Source organism: Enhydra lutris, unplaced genomic scaffold (genome assembly GCF_002288905.1).
Source record: "Enhydra lutris kenyoni isolate GAN:26980312 unplaced genomic scaffold, ASM228890v2 scaffoldscaffold12, whole genome shotgun sequence".
Lineage (NCBI taxonomy): Eukaryota > Metazoa > Chordata > Mammalia > Carnivora > Mustelidae > Enhydra > Enhydra lutris.
In genome coordinates this window covers 38131311-38149885 of record NW_019154096.1, presented here as the reverse complement: position 1 = coordinate 38149885, position 18575 = coordinate 38131311, and the positions used below count along the sequence as shown (strand labels likewise).

The window sequence follows — 18575 nt, the reverse complement described above, 5'->3', positions numbered from 1 at the left end:
GACTCTCTAGAATGAACAGTGTATGCAGCCCTTACCTATGATTTGATCCAGAACCTGTTCTTCGTGCCACATCTTTGTCATGAAGGAGCCTGAGTCCGGATGAATGCCAGTGGTTAGCCTGTAGAGCGGCTCCCAATAGTCAGCTGTTTCGCTTCAGAACTAGTCCAACATAAGTTAGTTATTATCTTGTTTTGCAGATTCCAAACCCCTAGAATCTAAGTTCCATGAGAAGAGCGGTTTTTGTTTGCTTTATTTACTATTATTTTCCCAGTGTCCAGACCAGTGCCTGAATAGAGCAGGTGCTCAATAAATATCGGTTAAAAGAATGAATGAATGAACAAGTGAATAAACAATTTTTCTTCTGTGAAAAGGGCAGAAATTCTAGCACAAGGTAATTCTACCAAATTCTCATCCAGGTGGTTCATATTTCCCAGCTCCTTGTGTAATATTTATTCTTGCTTCAAGTTTTCCCAAAGCATTTTTTTCTGAATGGACACATTGAAGGAGTTAAGAAAATCAAGGAATGTGGTGCAAAAATAATGAATATTATTACGCTGAAAAGAAATTTAAAAAAAAAGAAAAGAAAAGAAAATCAAGGAAGAGTGAGGACCTTGGGCTCAGTTCTCACCTACTCCATTGGTGATAATAGTCACTAACATTTGTGTTGTAATTTCTAACAAAAGCTATTGCATTTAGCTCTCAAAACACCTGTGAGGCAGGTATCAGTACCTTCACTCTCAGGAGGGATGAGAGTTGGTCTGCCAGTATCACCCTGATGATATTAGATCACCTTGATCTAAGCCCTGGTCTTAACATGTCAAAGTCCATGTTCAGTGCATGGCCCCCAGCTGCTTTCCCAGACAACCGAATGTACTGGTAAGCTATTTCCCCTTTCTCGGTTTCCACATCTGGAAAGTGCCCAGGGGATTTCTTAGATTCCTTCCAACTTTACTTCTATGACTCTATGAGACTCCTTTTTTTTTTCTTTTTCTCCATCTAAATTGCTACAGCTTTGAAAAGTGCTAAAATAATATCTTATTCCTTCTTGCAATCGCACAGCTCTTTCAAAATCTGTTTGAGGTACTAAAAAAATAAAATAAATTATAAACATTTTCTCTTTCTTTTCAAATAATGCCTGGAAACAGAATACCTTAACAAAGAGGGAATTGGTTTCGTTAAGCATAGTATCCTCAGAAGGGCCTTCCTTACTAAAAAAGAAAAAAAGTGCCATTAGAGGGTTTTTCTCTGAGCTTATTTCAAAACAAAGGCATGGAAGAAAATATACCAACTTTTCTGGAAATGAAGCCATTTAGAACAGAATAAAAATAAATAAATCCAAAATATTTAATCACCTAGTAGCTAAATAAATAAACTTTTCCAAAAAGAAAAGGCAAAGCCTGGTCTTCACTTTATTATTTACCTGGTAAATTCCCTTTGTATGCAAAACATTTGTATTATTCACATATCCTTGTCTGTTTAAACAAAGCAATTAAACTGCTGTTGAACCACACACCCAAACAGAGCAAGTGAGTTATTTGTGCTTCTTCTCCGTAGGACATTTTGTTTTGCCTTAAACTTTTTTTTCATCTGTATGGAAATAATCTAGTTTTGGTGTCATGTGAAAAAACTTTACACAGAAAAATCTGTATTTGCTCATCCTTTTTTAGGTTTTATTGGGCTAAAAAGTAGAATTCACACAGGCAAAAAAAAAAACAAACAAAAAACCCAAACCAAACAAACATGCAAAATATTTTTGTGCACACCTCTATCACACTACTTTCCACTTTTGAAATCTTGAAAAAAAAAAATCCCAAAGCAAAAGTACCTGAGTTGAAAAGCTAACATTATAAAAGCTAGATTCCTAACACAAACACTGCAGACATAAATCACTCCATTGCAAAAAGTTTATAAGTGTTTATAAGTGTTAAATAAACGTCAAAAATGAGGACACCAGAACTATAGATCCAAAGTGTACTCCCCACCAGGAACTATTAGAAATTGTTTGGTGTCCTAGGACAGTCCTGATGTTAACTTGAAATAGATACAACCTTATCCTCAAAGCTACGCCAAACTTGCAAACACCGAGGGAACCCCATATTCAAAACTATCCTCTTCTCCTACTACCTTTAAAATGGTTTTTGTGTGTGTGTTTCGGTAAATTAAAGAGTCCCTCAGAATCGACACTCACTCTCTCTGAGATGTAGAAAAACCGATTCAGTAAATGACCATGATGAAGTCCTTCTTCGAGATGCTTCACTTTTCTTTTTAATGATCATGTACTTTTTTAATGATCGCACAGGCATGTGTGCGTCCATTTGCGCCTAACCCCCTTTAAAAGATATTTTTGGAAACTTAACCCTTGGGAACTGTTTTTCCTTTCCTCTAGACCAGTCCCTGAAAACGTGTTTTTGTTTTCATTTTTGCTTTAAGAGAAAACCTGTCTAGAGCTTTTCTGTACAACCAACAACCTCCTTATCCCTATATATTTGAACTTTCCAAAAATAACAGAATGCTCCAAGGTACTTGTTTGCAACTCCTGAAAAATCTCCAGTCACTCCCAGCAGATTCTACTGTCTGGTACTTTAGATTCACTTTCTTACTGCACCACAGGTAAAGAAGGGCCCGGTGGCAAGAGTACAATTATGTACGAGACACAGCTTCACCCTTGGAAAAAAAACACGGGCCTCCTGCTAGGGCCGCATCCTGCTGCTTCTTTCTCCCTCAAGGAGAAGGAACACACTCAGGGAGAAAGACAGTCCCCTGGAAGCCTCAGTTCTCAGAAGAAAAAAAATGTTCTAATGTATTCTCGTAAAACATGCAAAGAGAAAAATCCAAAACAGGAGTGAGGAGAGAGTAGCAGTGAGTTGGAAGAGTGCCTAACTATTGTGTTCAAGTGAAAAACTCCCCCTCAGACTGCCTGCTTCCATGCCTTGTTCCATGAGCATAATAACAGTGCTTCCTGAAGGGAAAGAGAATGTACCATTTCCAGGCTCAGAAACTAAGCTTTTCTCTTTGTCACCTAACAGCTTGAAAATGCTTACTTAACTCAAACTATCACTAATGTTCAAAGAAGTTTGAAGACCCAAGACTATTTCAATAAGTGCTTAAACAAGTTCTAGATCAACTCAGCTCATCCATTGCCAGGGCCTGAATGGCAAATGAGTACCGTATCAGTCCCTCTTCTCCTCCCAACAGTTGACACCCCGGCACGTAATCACTGCACTGCACTGAAAGGAACCCTTGAGAAGCGTGGTGCAGGTCTGAGGTGGGAGGTGCTGCCAACACTGGCATTCTTACTGAGGCTGGCAGAAAGTAAGGCTCCTCTCCCCATGCAGAGTTCGGGCATATTCCCAGCCTAGTCTGCCATCCTGTTTCAGACACTGTCTCTCTCTTCTTGTCCACAGATCATCACGCCTGTTGGGGGAAGGGGTGCTGAGGAAGACTTCATAAGTGAGCCGTCCCAGGATTGGGAGAGAAAAACATGCATAAGCCTGGACATTCATGCTCAAGAACTTCATAAAGCAAAACAAAGGCTAGACGCAACCCAGAGTCGCTTTAAAATCTCCTCTCACACACAGCAAAGCAAAACTGGAAAAACCCAATTCCACTTTCCCATCACAATTCAAAAAGGAGCTCAACCTTCTGGGGACATAGGATGTCTTAGACGTGAGCCAGAGCCCTTCCTAAAGCCCTGTCAACCGCCCCGCAGCTCCCAGAAGGCACCTCCTAGACGCCTGGACTCCCTCCGAACGCTCAACTCTGTTCCAGGTCTGAAGTCTGATGCGCAGAGGTGGCTCCGTGACGCTAGTAACGGAATAACACTTCCTTTTTTGGCGAGGAAAGCCCAATTGGTCTCAGCTAACAAGCCCTCAGCTATGGCTCTAAAAATACCCCACAGCGAGTACTGTTTGACACTTGGGTCTGCTTGCCAGACAAGCTCTAGAGAACTCCACAGCACGCTCCAGAGTCTCCAACAGCACCCTGAGCTCTGTCACTGCTCTGGTGACCTCAGGGAAGGGTGTCACTTCGAGAACATGACTTTTTTTGTTTTTCACTTTGGAGTTCTTAGAATTCTGTTCTGAACATTTGAATTACCACTCCAGCCTTGGATTAATTACTAGCTTGGTTGAGGAATCTTCATTTGGCTTCTAGTCTGAACTATGCAAATACACGATCTGTGTGCAGAAGGAAGGACTAAAATTATACTTCAAAAGGGCTCAGTAGCTTCCTGTCTTCCCCCTTTCCCCCAAAAGAAACATCAGCCTCCTTGAATCCTTTGTTGCCAGCGGCAGGAGCGGCTCCCGGCCTGTCCGCATCAGACGCTCCGGGCTCCCTACACGTTGATGGCGTGTGCGTGCTTCTTGCACAGGGGTCTGTCCTTCTTGGAGTAGAAAGGCTGCCCCTCCAGATTCACGTGGCAGACCTGGGACAGAGGACAGACAGGCATGAGGCGGGGCCTAGCTCTCACCACCACAAATGCTTAATGATGTAAGCAGAGTAGACAGTCGAACTACATAACATTTAAGACTCCCAAAGAGGAACACAGAACTAAACTCAAATGAAATGAGATGGAACACACAAAAAAATACATAAGATGAAGATGATCGATCAATGCTATCCAAAGTTTACAAGAAACCAGTACAAAACCATGAGTCAATATCCACGGGGGTGATTAACATCCAAGAAAATACCATTAGGAAACTAACAAAACATATCAGAAAAGATTATCCTCACTAATATTCAAAGGAAAAATAAATTAAAGCCTCCATGAGAGACCCCTAGGTATCTATTAGTCTAACAAAATAAATAAAACAAACAAACAAAAAAAACCTTCAATCACATGTTACCTTTAACCTTAGAAGACTAGCTAAAAAGCAAAAAGACAAAAAAAAAAGTACCAATCAACACTCAACAATGCCTACTCATGCACTGCTAAGGACACAGCTTGGTGAATCAGCTCAGCCTTGTGTAGGGGGTGTGACAATACCAGAGAGGAACTGTAAAGATGTGCCTGCCCAGTACCACCTGGGAGGGGTTCATCCTGCAGAAACTATTGCAAGGAACAATGTGTGCTCAAGCCAAAACTGAAAATCACCAAAATGCCTCTCTACAGGGAGATGACTAAGTAGATTCCTACAGTACATTCTCCAATGGAATGCCACCATGAAAACAATCAATCCAATATGGAAAAGCGTTGCAGGGAGACATTATATGAAAGAAAAAAGAGGCAAATTGATATGTCCCCATGATGACAACATGTGAGTGCAGTTTGAAGATGGAGACATCACAGAGAGAAGAAAGCTCAGTCACGTATGTTGAGGCTACTGTGGGTGAAGCGGGAGGCCAGACACTCTATACACGTGATCTCATTTAATCCCCACAAAAAGTTATAGGAAGGTATGACTTGTCCCCATTTCATAAGGGAAAACTGCAGTTCACAGAGCTGAGTGTGTCGCTTAAGTCAGAGACCTAGAAAGTTGTAGAGCTGGGACTTGGTGTCCAGGTCTGCAAGACTCCAGCTCTAGCTCATCTTCCACTCACCACACTGCAGAGAGGGGCTATGCTTACTTAAAATTGTTCTGGGCTTACAGGACTTGTATTGAGGTATCCTCCAAGTTTATTGGACTACCAGTACATAGGCTGGCCCTGGGTGGGCAATAGGCCAAGGTGTCAGAGTTAGCTGGGAAGTCAGTTTGGCTGGGATGGGCCCCAGGGTCATAGACAGCACTGAACAGAAGAAGTAGGCCTCACACCCAGGACATGGACATCAGAAGACATGCAAGTAGGGGCACCTGGATGGCTCAGTCAGTGAAGCATCCAACTCTTGATTTCATGTCATGTCATGATCTCAGGGTCGTGAGATCAAGCCCCATGTTGAACTCCACACTGGGTGTGGAGCCTCCTTAAGATTCTCCCTCCCTCTCTCTTTCTCTCTCTCTCTCTCTCTGCCTGTCCCCCCATTAAAAGAGAAGAAGGAGGAGGAGAAGGGCAGCAGGTAGAGTTCCCATATACAGAAGGCATGAAGATAAAGAAATCATCCTCTTGAGATGAGCTTAGCTCTGTGAGCATGTGACCACTCGAAGACAGCTGGAAAGAAAAGTGGCATCACAGTGGTCCCTCGTGGGCCAGTTGAGAATGTAATACTCGGGATTACCCAGGGTTGATAACGGGCCCTGGGAAACAATGGTGTAAAAAAGTGACCAGAAACATCCCAGGTGGAGGCAGTGATGTTGAGTGTAACCAGGCTCTTGGGGTGGCCTCAAGCTGCTGGTGAAGATGTGGAGACAAGCCCAAGATCCAACAGTGAGGATGGGTTTCATGGAGATAGAAAGGCAGCTCTGGAGTGAGTTGTCAAGGAGCTGCCTGTCAACATCTGGGGCTCTGCCTAGTCTGGGACAGTGCTGGTTACTTGTAAGAACTGTGGGATAAGTTGGAGAGTATATTGGGAGACTAAAGGCCCAGAAGTCAGCAAGGGCCAGATCCTCAGGGGTGGCTCATTGATAAGATGGTGGCTCATTGATAAGATGGAGCTGAGGGCAGAAAACATCACAGAAAGGTTGTGTTCAGTGTCCTGGGCTAAGAGACTCTATGTGGGATACATGGTGGCTTCCTGGTAGAGGCCTCCAGACTACTCAGGCACAACAGGGATAGTTCAAGCCCCAGGCTCCGTGGTCAAGTGTCATCAGGGCCTGGGTGGGAAGGAGTCATGGATGGTGCTGGGAGACAAGGACATCGGCCAGCTGAAGGAGCCACTAGGACTGCTGCCTTCCCCTCCTGATACCCACACCAGTGGGGAAGGGTTGGAGACCCAACAAGACTTAAAGGAAAAGAGGGGCCACTTTATCCACTACCCACTAAAGATAGGCCCCACATCTTTTCCATTGGAACTCAAGTGCCAAAGCCAGATAGGAGCTTAACCCCTCACCCCAACCCACACAGCCCTTCTCAACCATCATTTTATTATTATTTTTTATTTTTATTTTTATTTTTTTAGAAAGAGAGAACAAGTAGCGAGGGGCAGAGGAGGAGGAAAAGGTAATCTTAAGCAGACTCCATGCTCACCACAGACCCCGATACGGGGCTCCATCTCAAGACCCTGAGATGACCCAAGCTGAAATCAAGAGTTGGACACTTAACTGACTGAGCCACCTCGGGGCTCCATCTCAGCCATCAATTCATGTGCTTGGGACTTTAGAGAGGCTATCTTGTTCTATTCTTTAATCGCTTATAAATATCAACTTTGTTTCCTTTCAAGATTCCAAACTCCTTGAAGGTAGAGATTTGTTCTGGGATACTTTTTTTTCTTTTTTTTTTTTAGATTTTTTATTTATTTATCTGACAGAGAGAGATCACAAGTAGGCAGAGAGGCAGGCAGAGAGAAGGGGAAGCAGGGTCCCCACTGAGCAGAGAGCCCTATGTAGGGCTCGCTCCCAGGACCCTGAGATCATGACCCGAGCCGAAGGCAGAGGCTTAACCCACTGAGCCACCCAGGTGCCCCGTGGGATACTCTTATGTCCTCCAAACTCAAGCAATATTTGGTAAACTGAATTCGCCTAAAGTTATGTGTTCTCCTGAGATCTAACTGACGGGAAAACAGCTCATCAGCTGGGAGAGCTAGTTCTGATTTTCCTTTCTTACTTTTTTTTTTTTTAATTATAAGAAAATATACGCATCAAAGATGATTTAGAAATATAAAGTGATGATGGGACGCCTGGTGGCTCAGCCAGTTAAGCATCCCAGGGTCCTAGGATCGAGTCCCGCATCTGACTCCTTGTTCAGCAGGAGTCTGTTTCTCCCTCTACCTGCTGCTCTCCCTACTATGCTGTTTCTCTGACAAATAAATATAATCTTAAAAAAAAAAAAAGAAATAAAAAGTGATGGAAAAGGACTCCCCTCCCCCCCAACCATCAGTTTTCCAATCAAAAGATTGCTTTCCAAAAATTAAAACCAAAACCATGTTCCACTTCACTGTATCTTAACAGGGCAGTGAGTGCCACACAGGGCCACTTTGGAGGAAGACATGATGATTCACCATGCCGATTCTCCAAAGGACAGGACTTGCCTGGTTTCTCTGCATAGACCCTTTCGCAGTGCTATGGGTCTCTCACACCTTGCCAGAACTTATTTATAATCTTGGCCTATGCTTTATTGCTTCTTCTGTTCTCTCTCTCTGGGATTTGTGCCACTGTGACTCTCAGCCAAACTCAGTGAGCTCAAGGGAGCAGACCCATGCTCACCTTTTCCATGGTACCCTCTCCATGTGACACACACCTCTCATCAGCCCGCCCTTAGAGAACAGGCCTTCTGTGCCACAGTCTGCCCTGGACCTTTTCCAAGTATCTTGGGTCCTTCTAGAAGTCGGGCAACCAGACTTGCAGGCAGTGTCTTAGGATTAGACAAGCCACGGCTTGAATGCAGGGGTCAGAGGGCCCTATGTGCCTTGCTGAGCCATGGCTCTGTGGGAGACAACCGGAAAGCCAGTATATTCACATTGCTGTCCCTTTTCAGAGGGAAGGACCTGATGTACTCAAAGGACCCTAAGAGGCAATTAGAAAATCTATTCCAAAAGCTAGAAAATTGGAGTGTTTAGATTGAATTGTGTTGTTTCCTCCCCCAAATTCATATGCTGGAAGATACTCCCTGTACCTTCAATCTACTTGGCACAGGGACACACCAATGACCTTCTTTGGAAGCAGGATCTTTGCAGATATAATTAAGGTGTAAGTTAAGATGAGGTCATTAATCCAATAGGACCAGTGTTCTTATAAGAAAAGGAGAAGCTGGGTGCCTGGGTGCCTCAGTTGGTTAAGCGAATGCCTTCAGCTCAGGTCATGATCCCGGAGTCTTGGGCTTGAGTCCCGCACCGGGCCTCCCCACTCAGCGGGTAACCTGTTTCTCCCTCTCTTCCCTGCTCCTGCCCTCTCTCACTATCCCTGTCTCACTCTCTCCAATAAATAAATAAAAACCTTAAAAAAAAAAAAAGAAAAAGAAAAGGAGAAGCACATAGAGACAGACACACACAGAAGATGGTGCCATGCAGAAACACAGACACACATAGGACAGGCTGCCAGGGGACCACGGAGCCCGAGACTGAAGTTCTGCCACTACAATTCAAGAAACATCGGATTTCTTGATTGCTGGGAACCACCCAAAGCTCAGGGAGAACGCATGGCCCCGCTGTGGACTTCTAGCCTCCAAAGCTATGAGACAGTCCATTTCAGTTGTTGAAGCCACCGGGTTTTGGTCCATTGTTACAGCAGACCTGGCAAACTCACACTCAGAGTCAACACAGTGCACTCTACGCACCGTGGAGTGTGGGAGTAGTGTAGACACTGATGTGTATTGCTGTAAACTTTACGATGTGTGTTTCCTCTATTATAAGCCTATCAAAATGGTTCAAGTGGAAACTGCATGGATATTTGACACATGGCCACACTTTACCTTGAGCAGCACTTGTAAAACAAAACAAAACAAAACACAAAACAAAACAAAACAAAACAAAAGTGGTAGCAGCACATTAATTTTCCCAAATAAATTCAGTCAATTGCAGACTCACATCACAGGCCTTTCTCAGGGATGAATATTTCCTAGATGTAAGGCAGAGTCTTAATGTCAGTGAACTCATTGCTGTGTCCCCTCCCCAACCCGAAGCCCTCATAAGGAAAATGCCAATTTCATGGGAAAAACGACTTGGCTGTTTGGAAGAAATAGATGGCACATGGTTAACAGTTATGTAGGGCTTATCTCTGGCAACTATGTATCAAGAACAAGACCATTTAGAAAATAAAATGATAGCCCAGATTCCTAAAGAGTCTATCAAAAGAAGCCCTATCTCAGCCTTTCATAGAATGAGTCAAAAATCTCCAAACTAGTGTTTCTTGGTGCAAATTTTGGGGAAAATCCTTGAAACACTTCATCACATTTAAAGCAACTTATAATCAGAGGAAACCCCCCTGCTTTATTATTCACTGCTTCCAATGATGGAGAGCATTGCTAGTGAGGCAAGCTGCTGGTATGACAGATCCTGGGAGAGTACTCTTTTCCTTAGTGAAATGGAGAGTAACAAAATCCACACTGGTTTAGAAGTAATTATTAGTAATAAACTTGGCTTGACTGTGACATATCCAGACACTATGGTACTCGCCAGCTTTTAAAAATGATCAGAATATCAGAGCACCAGAGTTGAAAGGGATGTAGACAGTTGATCACCTGGCCCCACTGGGTCCCTCTCGCCCCTTCTCAGAAAGTCAGAACCCCCAGCCCCAGCTAATCACATACTGCGCAGATGAAGCAGGTGTCATGCCAGGTGTGTCCCAGGGCTTCAATAAACTTGTCACCGGCCTCCACGGGGAAATCACAGCCATGACACTTGGTGCTGAACAGATTGACGTAGTCTGAAATGAAAGGCAGAATGAGGACCAGGCATCCAGGCAGGCTGGGAGAAGCATCCTGGACACACCAACCTGATGCCATAACAATGACATCACACCACAAATCACTGAGCAGGGGCAGTGGATATGATCTAACTGGTTTACTTGTTGTCTTGCAGACAAAATGCTCAGCTATATGATTGTGGTTTTTTTTCTTTTCAATAATTTGCACGGGTGGTCTATGGATTCAGGCTTAGTTATCACTCTGTGCTGGTTTGATTTGCAAACACTCTCCACATCTGTCATTAACTTTCTACAGGGTGATTTTCTCCTCTGCTTTTACAGCCCAAACAGACCAATCCCAAAAAGAAGAAAAAAATAATATTTCCAGATAGCTTGAAAGGAGAGCTCTTAACATTTTTAGGAGTTATATAGTATGTTCTTTGCTTGGCAATTCTTCTCTCATTGGGCATTTGTGTTGATAACAAATTTTTACTACTGGAAACAATATCTGAGCTACTATGTTAAGACGTGTCCCCCTCCCTCCCTCACCAAAGAGATAATAATACCATGTATTGCTTGTATAATGCTTTACAGTTCACCAAGCATTCTCGCATAGATGGTATTCTTTACTAGAATCTCAATGTCATGGTCTGTGGATTTGTATGTACTAGTTTTCTTGCCACCCTCAACACAGTGCCTGGCACACGAGTTAGTACCCAACACATACATGTGGGATGAATGAGGGAATAGATGAACCAGTGAATCAACAAATCAATGAATGAACTCAATCTTCAAAAAACCCCTCCAAGATTGAACTGTAATTATTTTTCTGTTTTATGTGTGTTTTATTTTGTGGATAAGAAAACTGAGGCTCGCCAGAGTCATACAGCTGAGACACACAGCTGAGCAGGCTGGGTCCCAGCTCCAACTGTCTCATCTGGGCCCCAGGGGTAAGCAGGTCTACTGTCCTCAGTGGAGAACTCTTCCAGATTCTTTGAGAGATGTTTGATGTCTCTTACGAAGCCTTCATTCCCCTACAAGTGTACTTGTCTCTCCACAGCTCTACCACAGTTGGCTTCTCCTTGCAACTTCCATGTTTCTGCTTGTGGACAGCATGCCTGCTCCCCGTCTTAGACCACATGCTGAGAGGCAGTGTGCCATGGGGGGGTTATGTACTTGGGTTCTGAAGAACAAAAGCACTGAGCTCAAGTTCAAGCTCTGTTTGTGAATTGTTCCTACTTGGGGCAAGTCACCTAACTTCTCAGTGTCTCCATTTTCTCCTCTATAGAAAGGAAGTAACTACAGGACCTAAGTCGTGGGGTTGTTGTAGTGATTCAGTAAGATAACGTATGTGAATGTACTTGGCACAAAAACTCAAAAATCTTGGCTCTTATTTGCATGTCTTTATAAATGACGGAAGGAGAGAAGGAAACGTGAGTCCAGCGCCTACTTGGCACCAGTCCAATACTAGTGCTTTTCTAAGTTTCCTGTGTAATCTTCACAGCAGCTTTGTGAAGAAATATTATTCCCACTTTAAAGATGAGGAAACTGGCTGTTGAGTTTCTGTCACCTGGCAGGAAGGAGCCCGCCTCATGGATTCCAAAGTTCATCCTCTTTCCACGACTTCACGTGGTCTTGTTATCTCTTTGCCATTGAGCTTTGATAAGTTATATCTCTTGGATATATTTTCCAATGTACGGTTTCCCCTTTTGTGTTTAATTATGGTTTGTCATGCAAATGCTGTTCTCTGTGTCATGGTCTGTGAAGCCCATCTCTGACAGAACCCTTAATTTCTCACCAGAACTAAAAACATCATTCTGGTTCCTCTACAAGTTTAGAGCAGGTTTATGGTTCACTCAGTGCTCTGTAGGAACTTGTGTGGGTGAGAAACAGGGCCATAGGCTACCCCATCTCCGTGGGAGGGCAAGCCTTGAATCCCACTTCTGACTTCTCTCTCCTTATATGTTATAGTTTCCTCCTGCCCTGGACTCTCTCATCTACCTCATGCCTGTGTATGAACCAGGTCCTGGGCTTGGAAAACCCTCCCCACTTTGTCTACCTGTGATCCAGTGGGCCAGGACTTCCTTCTGGGAAATCCTCATCCTCCACCCTAACCAAGAGATGGCCTTCCTGAGAGCTTCTCTTGGGCTTCCCTGCCTTCTCACTCCATTCATTCATTCATTTAGTCAATATCTCTTAACTATCCATTTATGTGTTGGCATATCCCAGGATGATGTGTCTGCCTGAGGTTTTTGAGGGCAGAGACCCACTTCTAATGCTCAGTGTCTTTCAGAGGAATTGGCACAGATTTGATGGATGAATGATAAATGGAAAAACAAAGAAATGGTTAAGAAAACCTTACTAAATACTGATTCCTTCTTTTGCTGTGCAGCCTAACATTAAACTCTTACAATAGAATGTCTAGTCTTTTTTTTTTTTTAAGATTTTATTTATTTTTTTGACAGAGAGAGACACAGTGAGAGAAGGAACACAGCAGGGGGAGTGGAAAAGGAACAGGCTTCCCTGCAGAGCAGGGAACCTGATGCAGGGTTCAATCCTAGGACCCTGGGATCATGACTTGAGCTGAAGGCAGACACTTAACAACTGAGCCACCCAGGCACCCCTAGAATGTCTAGTCTTGCCTGCTGATTGTTTTTTCTGTTTTATACTTGATTCTGTATGATCTGGGGAACTGCCACCTTGTTTTAAAATTTGGTAGCACTGGTCTTGACCCTAATACATTTTTTTTTAAAGATTTTATTTATTTATTTAACAGAGAGAAAGAGAGAGATATCACAAGTAGGCAGAGAGACACGCAGAGAGAGGGGGGTAAGCAGACTCCCCGCAGAGCAGAGAGCCCAATGTGGGGCTCAATCCCAGGACGCTGAGACCATGACCTGAGCCGAAGGCAGAGGCTCAACCCACTGAGCCACCCAGGCGCCCCCCTAATACATTTTTTTAAAAGTTCACATATTTCATCATTTATCAAAAAAAATGAGAATATAATTGCAATTAAGTTTGTGCATGGGCCTTTCCCACCATGAATATAACCTAGTTCCTCATGTATTTATTTCTTACTTTATTTCTTCTATTAGGTCTTTATAATTTTCTTTGACTAACTCTCTTATGCCCCAAGTTGAATTTGTACCCTGTATTTAATGGATTTTATTGCTGTTGTAAAAGGGTTTCTATCCATCAAATCACAGTTACTTTCTGTTGAAAAAGGGCTTAGTGCTTTCGGAGAGCAGTGGATCTTCAAACATTAGAATCATCTTGAGGGTTCCCTAAAACACAGACTGCTGGGCCCCACCCCCTCAGAGTTTCTGATTTGGCGCATCTGGGGTGGGGCCCAAAGATCTGTGTTTCTGTGATCCTGATATTGCTGGTCTTAGGATCATGCCTCAATTCTCAAACTTAACTGAATATAGAATCATACGGGTGGGGGTAGGGTGATGAAATTCTGCATCTGAACATCTGGGAACTGATCTTCTATATCTTTAAAGTTTCCCAGGTGATCCCCAGGTGATCAGCCTGACATGGGGCTCCATCTCATGACCCTGTGATCATGAACTGAGCTGAAACCAACAGTCAGATGCTTAATTGACTGAGCCACCCAGGTGCCCCAGTAATAACAATTTGTATTGGCACGAACACACATCTATCAATTATCTGCTAATTATCTGCTAATTATCTAACAATTATCACTATACACTCACAAGAAAGGAATAGAGATGCTTATCTTCTCCCTTTTACAGATATGGAAACTGAGGCACGGAGTGACCAAGTAACTAAATCATTCAATTAATAAGAGCTGGGAAGAGATCTCATCCATATATAAGAACTCAAGAAATTTTTCTTTCATAATCTGTTGTCAGGGGAGAATAGTTTAGTTAGCTTTGCTTTTCCCCTGGAGGAACTGGAATGTTTTCTCCTTTCCAATTTTAAAGTACACTAACTTACTGTGTTTCTCTTTTTGCCCTCAGACTTGCTGCCCATTCACTGTTGCTCTGTTATTCTTCATAATCAACATGCTTGCTTTTCCTTCTTCTATTTGGTGCTAGTTCTATGACCTTAACCTTCCTATCTATGGTAACTTTGTTGGACAATGCCTCAAATCCTTTTCTGAAAAAGGCAGTCTATGGGAGCCCCTGGGTGGCTCAGTCAGTTGAGCATCTGACTCTCAATTTTTTTTTTAAGATTTTATTTATTTATTTGACAGAGAGTGAGAGAGCACAAGCAGGGGGAGCAGTAGAGAAGCAGGCTCCCTGCTGAGCAGGAAGCCGATGTTGGGCTCCATCCCAGGACCCTGGGATCATGACCTGAGCCAAAAGCAGACACTTAACCATCTGAGCCACCCAGGCACCCCTGACTCTTGATTTTGGCTCAGGTCATGATCTCAGAATCATGAGATCGAGCCCCACGTCTGGATCCCCCAAGGAGTCTGCTTGTTCCTCTCTCTCTCCCCCTCCTCCTCCACTCCTCCCCCTCCTCCTCTACTCCTCCCCCTACTCGTGCATGTATTCTCTCTCTCTAAAATAAATAAATAAATCTTTAAAGAAAAAGAGAAGTAGTCTATGAATAAATGAGTGAGGAAGTGGCTAATTAGCTAGGACACCTGATTCTCTAATAGAGTGCTTTGTCTTCAAAATTTATAATTTACTCCAAGTTCCAAGGTAAAATGTAGCATTTTGAGGAACAGAGAAACTCTGAATTCAGACGGGGCGGGGGTCACAGGATTCTGAAGGAACATCAGAGGAGCAGGGAAAGGGACTTTCACATGTTTGATTCTTTACACATTTTCTCTGGTTAAACACCTGCTCGTGAGGCCAGTGTTCATATGTCCCTTTGTACACATGAGGGAAGTGAGCTCAGACAAGTTTAAACATTCGCTCAGGGTTACAAAGCCAGCCCAAGGTGGAGCCTGGAATAGAACCGAAGACAAAGTCCAAAGCCAAAGCCTTTTCAGACTCCAGATCAAACTCATCTGAAAGGTTTCCCAAGTGGTTACAAGATGCCAGCCTGTGATCCACATATTTGGTGCAGGGAAGGGAACAGAGATCGAACGTATAAAAAACTTTTAAAAAGGCTATCGACCCAGCCCCCACCCAGGAAAGTATGACTCTGTCATTTGGAGACTCCTGATGGTTCCATGTGAATGGACACAGGCAGGACTTTCCTGTACCTGCCCCTTTCTCCCAGACCGTGGGGCCCCCTCCATAGCATAGTGGTCCTACCTTTCTCACAGTAGGGCTCCCCATCTTCCATGTGGAAGAGGCTGTTCCCGAAGGGTTTTTTGCAAGCTGCGCAGACGAAACAGGTGGTATGCCATGTCTGTTTCAGCGCATGCATCACTTCCTAGGGGAAAGAGCCTCCACTCAGGTCACAAAGGTTCAGGACAAAGAGGAAGTTGGGCCCCCTCTTCCTCACTGGGCCCTGGCTACTGCTGGAGCACCCCAACAGGGAGCAGGGCAGAAGAGCTCAGGAGGTGGGCCTTGGACGTACTGAGGAAAGGCCCAGGGAGGGAGGCAGAGGAGTTCGCCCTCAGGTAGCACCTGCTGGGTGCCATGTTCTGTGTCAAAATCATCAGAGAGGTGGTTACATTATCTGTGATTCTGAACCCTCCCATCAAAGCTGCTGATTACGTCGCTTTACTAGGAGCATGCAGGGGTCAAGGCCACATGTGGGTGCATGGCAAGGTCAGTCTATGAAGTGATAACTTGCTTTGCAGAAGCTCCACCAACACTTCAAGCTGTGTGGTCCAGACAAGTCATCATCTCTCTCTCCAAGTTCATTTGCTCCCTGGTTCACTGGTGGCAAACCAAGTCCCTTATAGGATAGATAGTTGTTCTTTCTCTGTTAGCAGCCACTTCTTGGCTTCTTAATGGGGCCCCACAATCTTGGAGAGGGAGAGAGATTGGTTGGGGAAGAGATAAGAGTCAGAGGACTTACCCCCATGATTTTGGTGTTGCACTTGGCACAGATTGGGGCAAAGAACTGCTCGTAACAGCGCTCACAGTACACATTGTTCTGTTCCTCTACGAAGCACATGTCCGCCAGGGAGGTCTTGCAATAGGCACAGTTGAACTCTTCTGGGTGCCAGGAACGGCCCATGGCTACCAGAAAGGGGCCCCTGGAGAAGCAGAGAATGGCATCTTAAGGCAGGCCCAAAAGCTCAAGGCCCAGTGTTTCAGAACCCCCAACACTTTTGTAACCCTTCTAATGAACTAATGTGAAATTCAGCTAAACTCTACACAAAAAGATATTCATTGTTGCATCAATAACACTAAAGAGAAACAGGGAAGCAACTCAAATATCTACCAGCAGGGGACGAGGAAAGTGTATTATAGGCTATCCGGTCAGTTGTAACAAGAAGAGCCAAGACGACCATGCCAATGGCTGCCATTTACTGAGTGTTTACTCTGTGCCTGGCACTATTTAAGAAGAAATGCATGTATTAGCTTGTTTGGTGCTTACAACAATCCTAAGAAGTAGGATTATGGTGCCCACTTTCAGATTAGGAAACTGAGGCACAGAGAGGTAAGTGGTTCAAGGCCATAGTGCTAGTATAGCTAGGGTAGCGCAGATCCAGGTTGGCAGTCAGAGCAGTGGGACTATGAGGAAATGTTGTACATCTTAATTTTTACTTTTCTGAACTCTCTAATTATTCTCTAATGAGCATGTGTTACTTTGTTTTTAAGTAAAAGTATATTTATTGCATGTATACGCCCTCCTCCCCAACACACATATCCTGTAAACATACTATGTCCAAACGAGTGTCACCTACATCCATGAAATGACTTGTTTCCCTTTTAGGGTGGCAGATGCTCACCAAAGCCCTGAGCAGCACTGGCCTGTGTGTGGAAGACCCAGAAGGAACCCTAAACGAAAGCTGGGTCAAAACTAGCCCTGTCAGCCAGCTTGCAACACGCCCAATAAACCCAACAACAAGACCTGTGATTCCCAGAACCCGGCCTTAGCCCAAGGGGGAGGTCCTGGCACCAGGCACCGTGCTGGGAGCTTCATCCACTTACCTCATGGAATTCTCCTGACTCCTGAGGGAAGTGGCTGTCTCATAGGTATGGAAGCCAAAGCTCAAAGAGGGTCAGACTAGGTGGCAAGCCAGAGGAGCCTGAGGCTGCCCAGTAGAAAGCCTTCTCCCTATCCCTGCCCTCCCTCTCACCCCCTGCCCCACCGCAGGGTTCAGATGGTGCACAAGCACCCCCCGCCCCCGCCCAGGCTCCCAGAGCGCCAGCTCCATGGCGCAGCGGGACCATACCTGATGACGTTATTACAGTGGCCACAGAGCGGAGTCCGGCTGCTGGCTGGGAAACGCTCAGCCCGCTGAACGATGCCCCTGGCCAGGGGAGACACTTGGGGCCCCGCAGGGGTGTAGGCAGGGGTCCCTCGGGGCAGGGTTTGCTTGCTGATGGAGGTGGTACTCTTGCTCGGGGCAAACTTCTGAGAGAAGCTGTCATCTGACACCCATGGGGGACGGCTGGCAGACTCCACAGGGCCCCCGCTGTAGGCCGCTGAGGGGGCAGGGTTATAGCTTGGGGCTGGTGAGGGGGTGTAGCTTGGAGCCGGGGAAGGGGAGTAGGTGGGGGCAGGCGAGGGGGTGTAGGGAGCTGGACTATAATTGGCCCCTGGGGATGGGCTGTACGTGGACACCGGCACTGCAAAGCCAAAAACAGCCAAAGAAAAATGTATCAGGGATTCATTTCCCCCAATTTCCCCCATGCCCAGCCAGAAAACTGTAAAAGGTGACTTTAATATTAGAGCAGTACAGTTCCAATTTTGATGGAAGACATGTTCCTGAACTTCTTGATGCCCCAGATTTGAGTTTGCAGCAAGGAGCCAAGGGAGATAAAGAGCAACCAGAGCAGAGCCCTCGGGAGCCTGGACAGGGCTGGGAAAGGGACAGAACTATAAATATCTGCAGCTGTGTGGGGTGGGGCCCAGCCAGGCCTGGGCTTCCAGAAGCCTGCAAAAGACAGGGAATGGGGGTGGCAGGCGTGCCAGGCAAGTCTCATATCTGGGTCCCCTGGGCCGGGAAGGGGGTGGGAGGGGGTCAGACTTGGCCTTGACTGGAAGATGCTTTCAGCTGCACTCTGACCAGGGATTTGACATCCACAATGCCTCTCTCACATGTGTTTGCTGAACGTGGCCCTAGTCCAGGCTTGGGGACAAAGTAGATGATGGGGC

At 45.0% G+C, this 18575-nt stretch overlaps 1 protein-coding gene across 1 annotated transcript in view; it reads right to left on the bottom strand.

Annotated features, from left to right (window-relative positions):
- Positions 1-4129: 4129 nt before the first annotated feature.
- LOC111144949 (LIM domain binding 3) overlaps positions 4130-18575 on the bottom strand; it is a 57226-nt gene continuing 42780 nt past the window's right edge. Inside the window, exons 10-14 of the mRNA XM_022499569.1 lie at positions 17650-18046; positions 16323-16503; positions 15608-15728; positions 10279-10394; positions 4130-4423 (exon numbers count right to left, since the gene is read on the bottom strand). Of these exons, the coding sequence (XP_022355277.1) occupies positions 4334-4423; positions 10279-10394; positions 15608-15728; positions 16323-16503; positions 17650-18046 (905 nt within the window). The 3' untranslated portion in view covers positions 4130-4333. The remainder of the gene's footprint in view (positions 4424-10278; positions 10395-15607; positions 15729-16322; positions 16504-17649; positions 18047-18575) is intronic.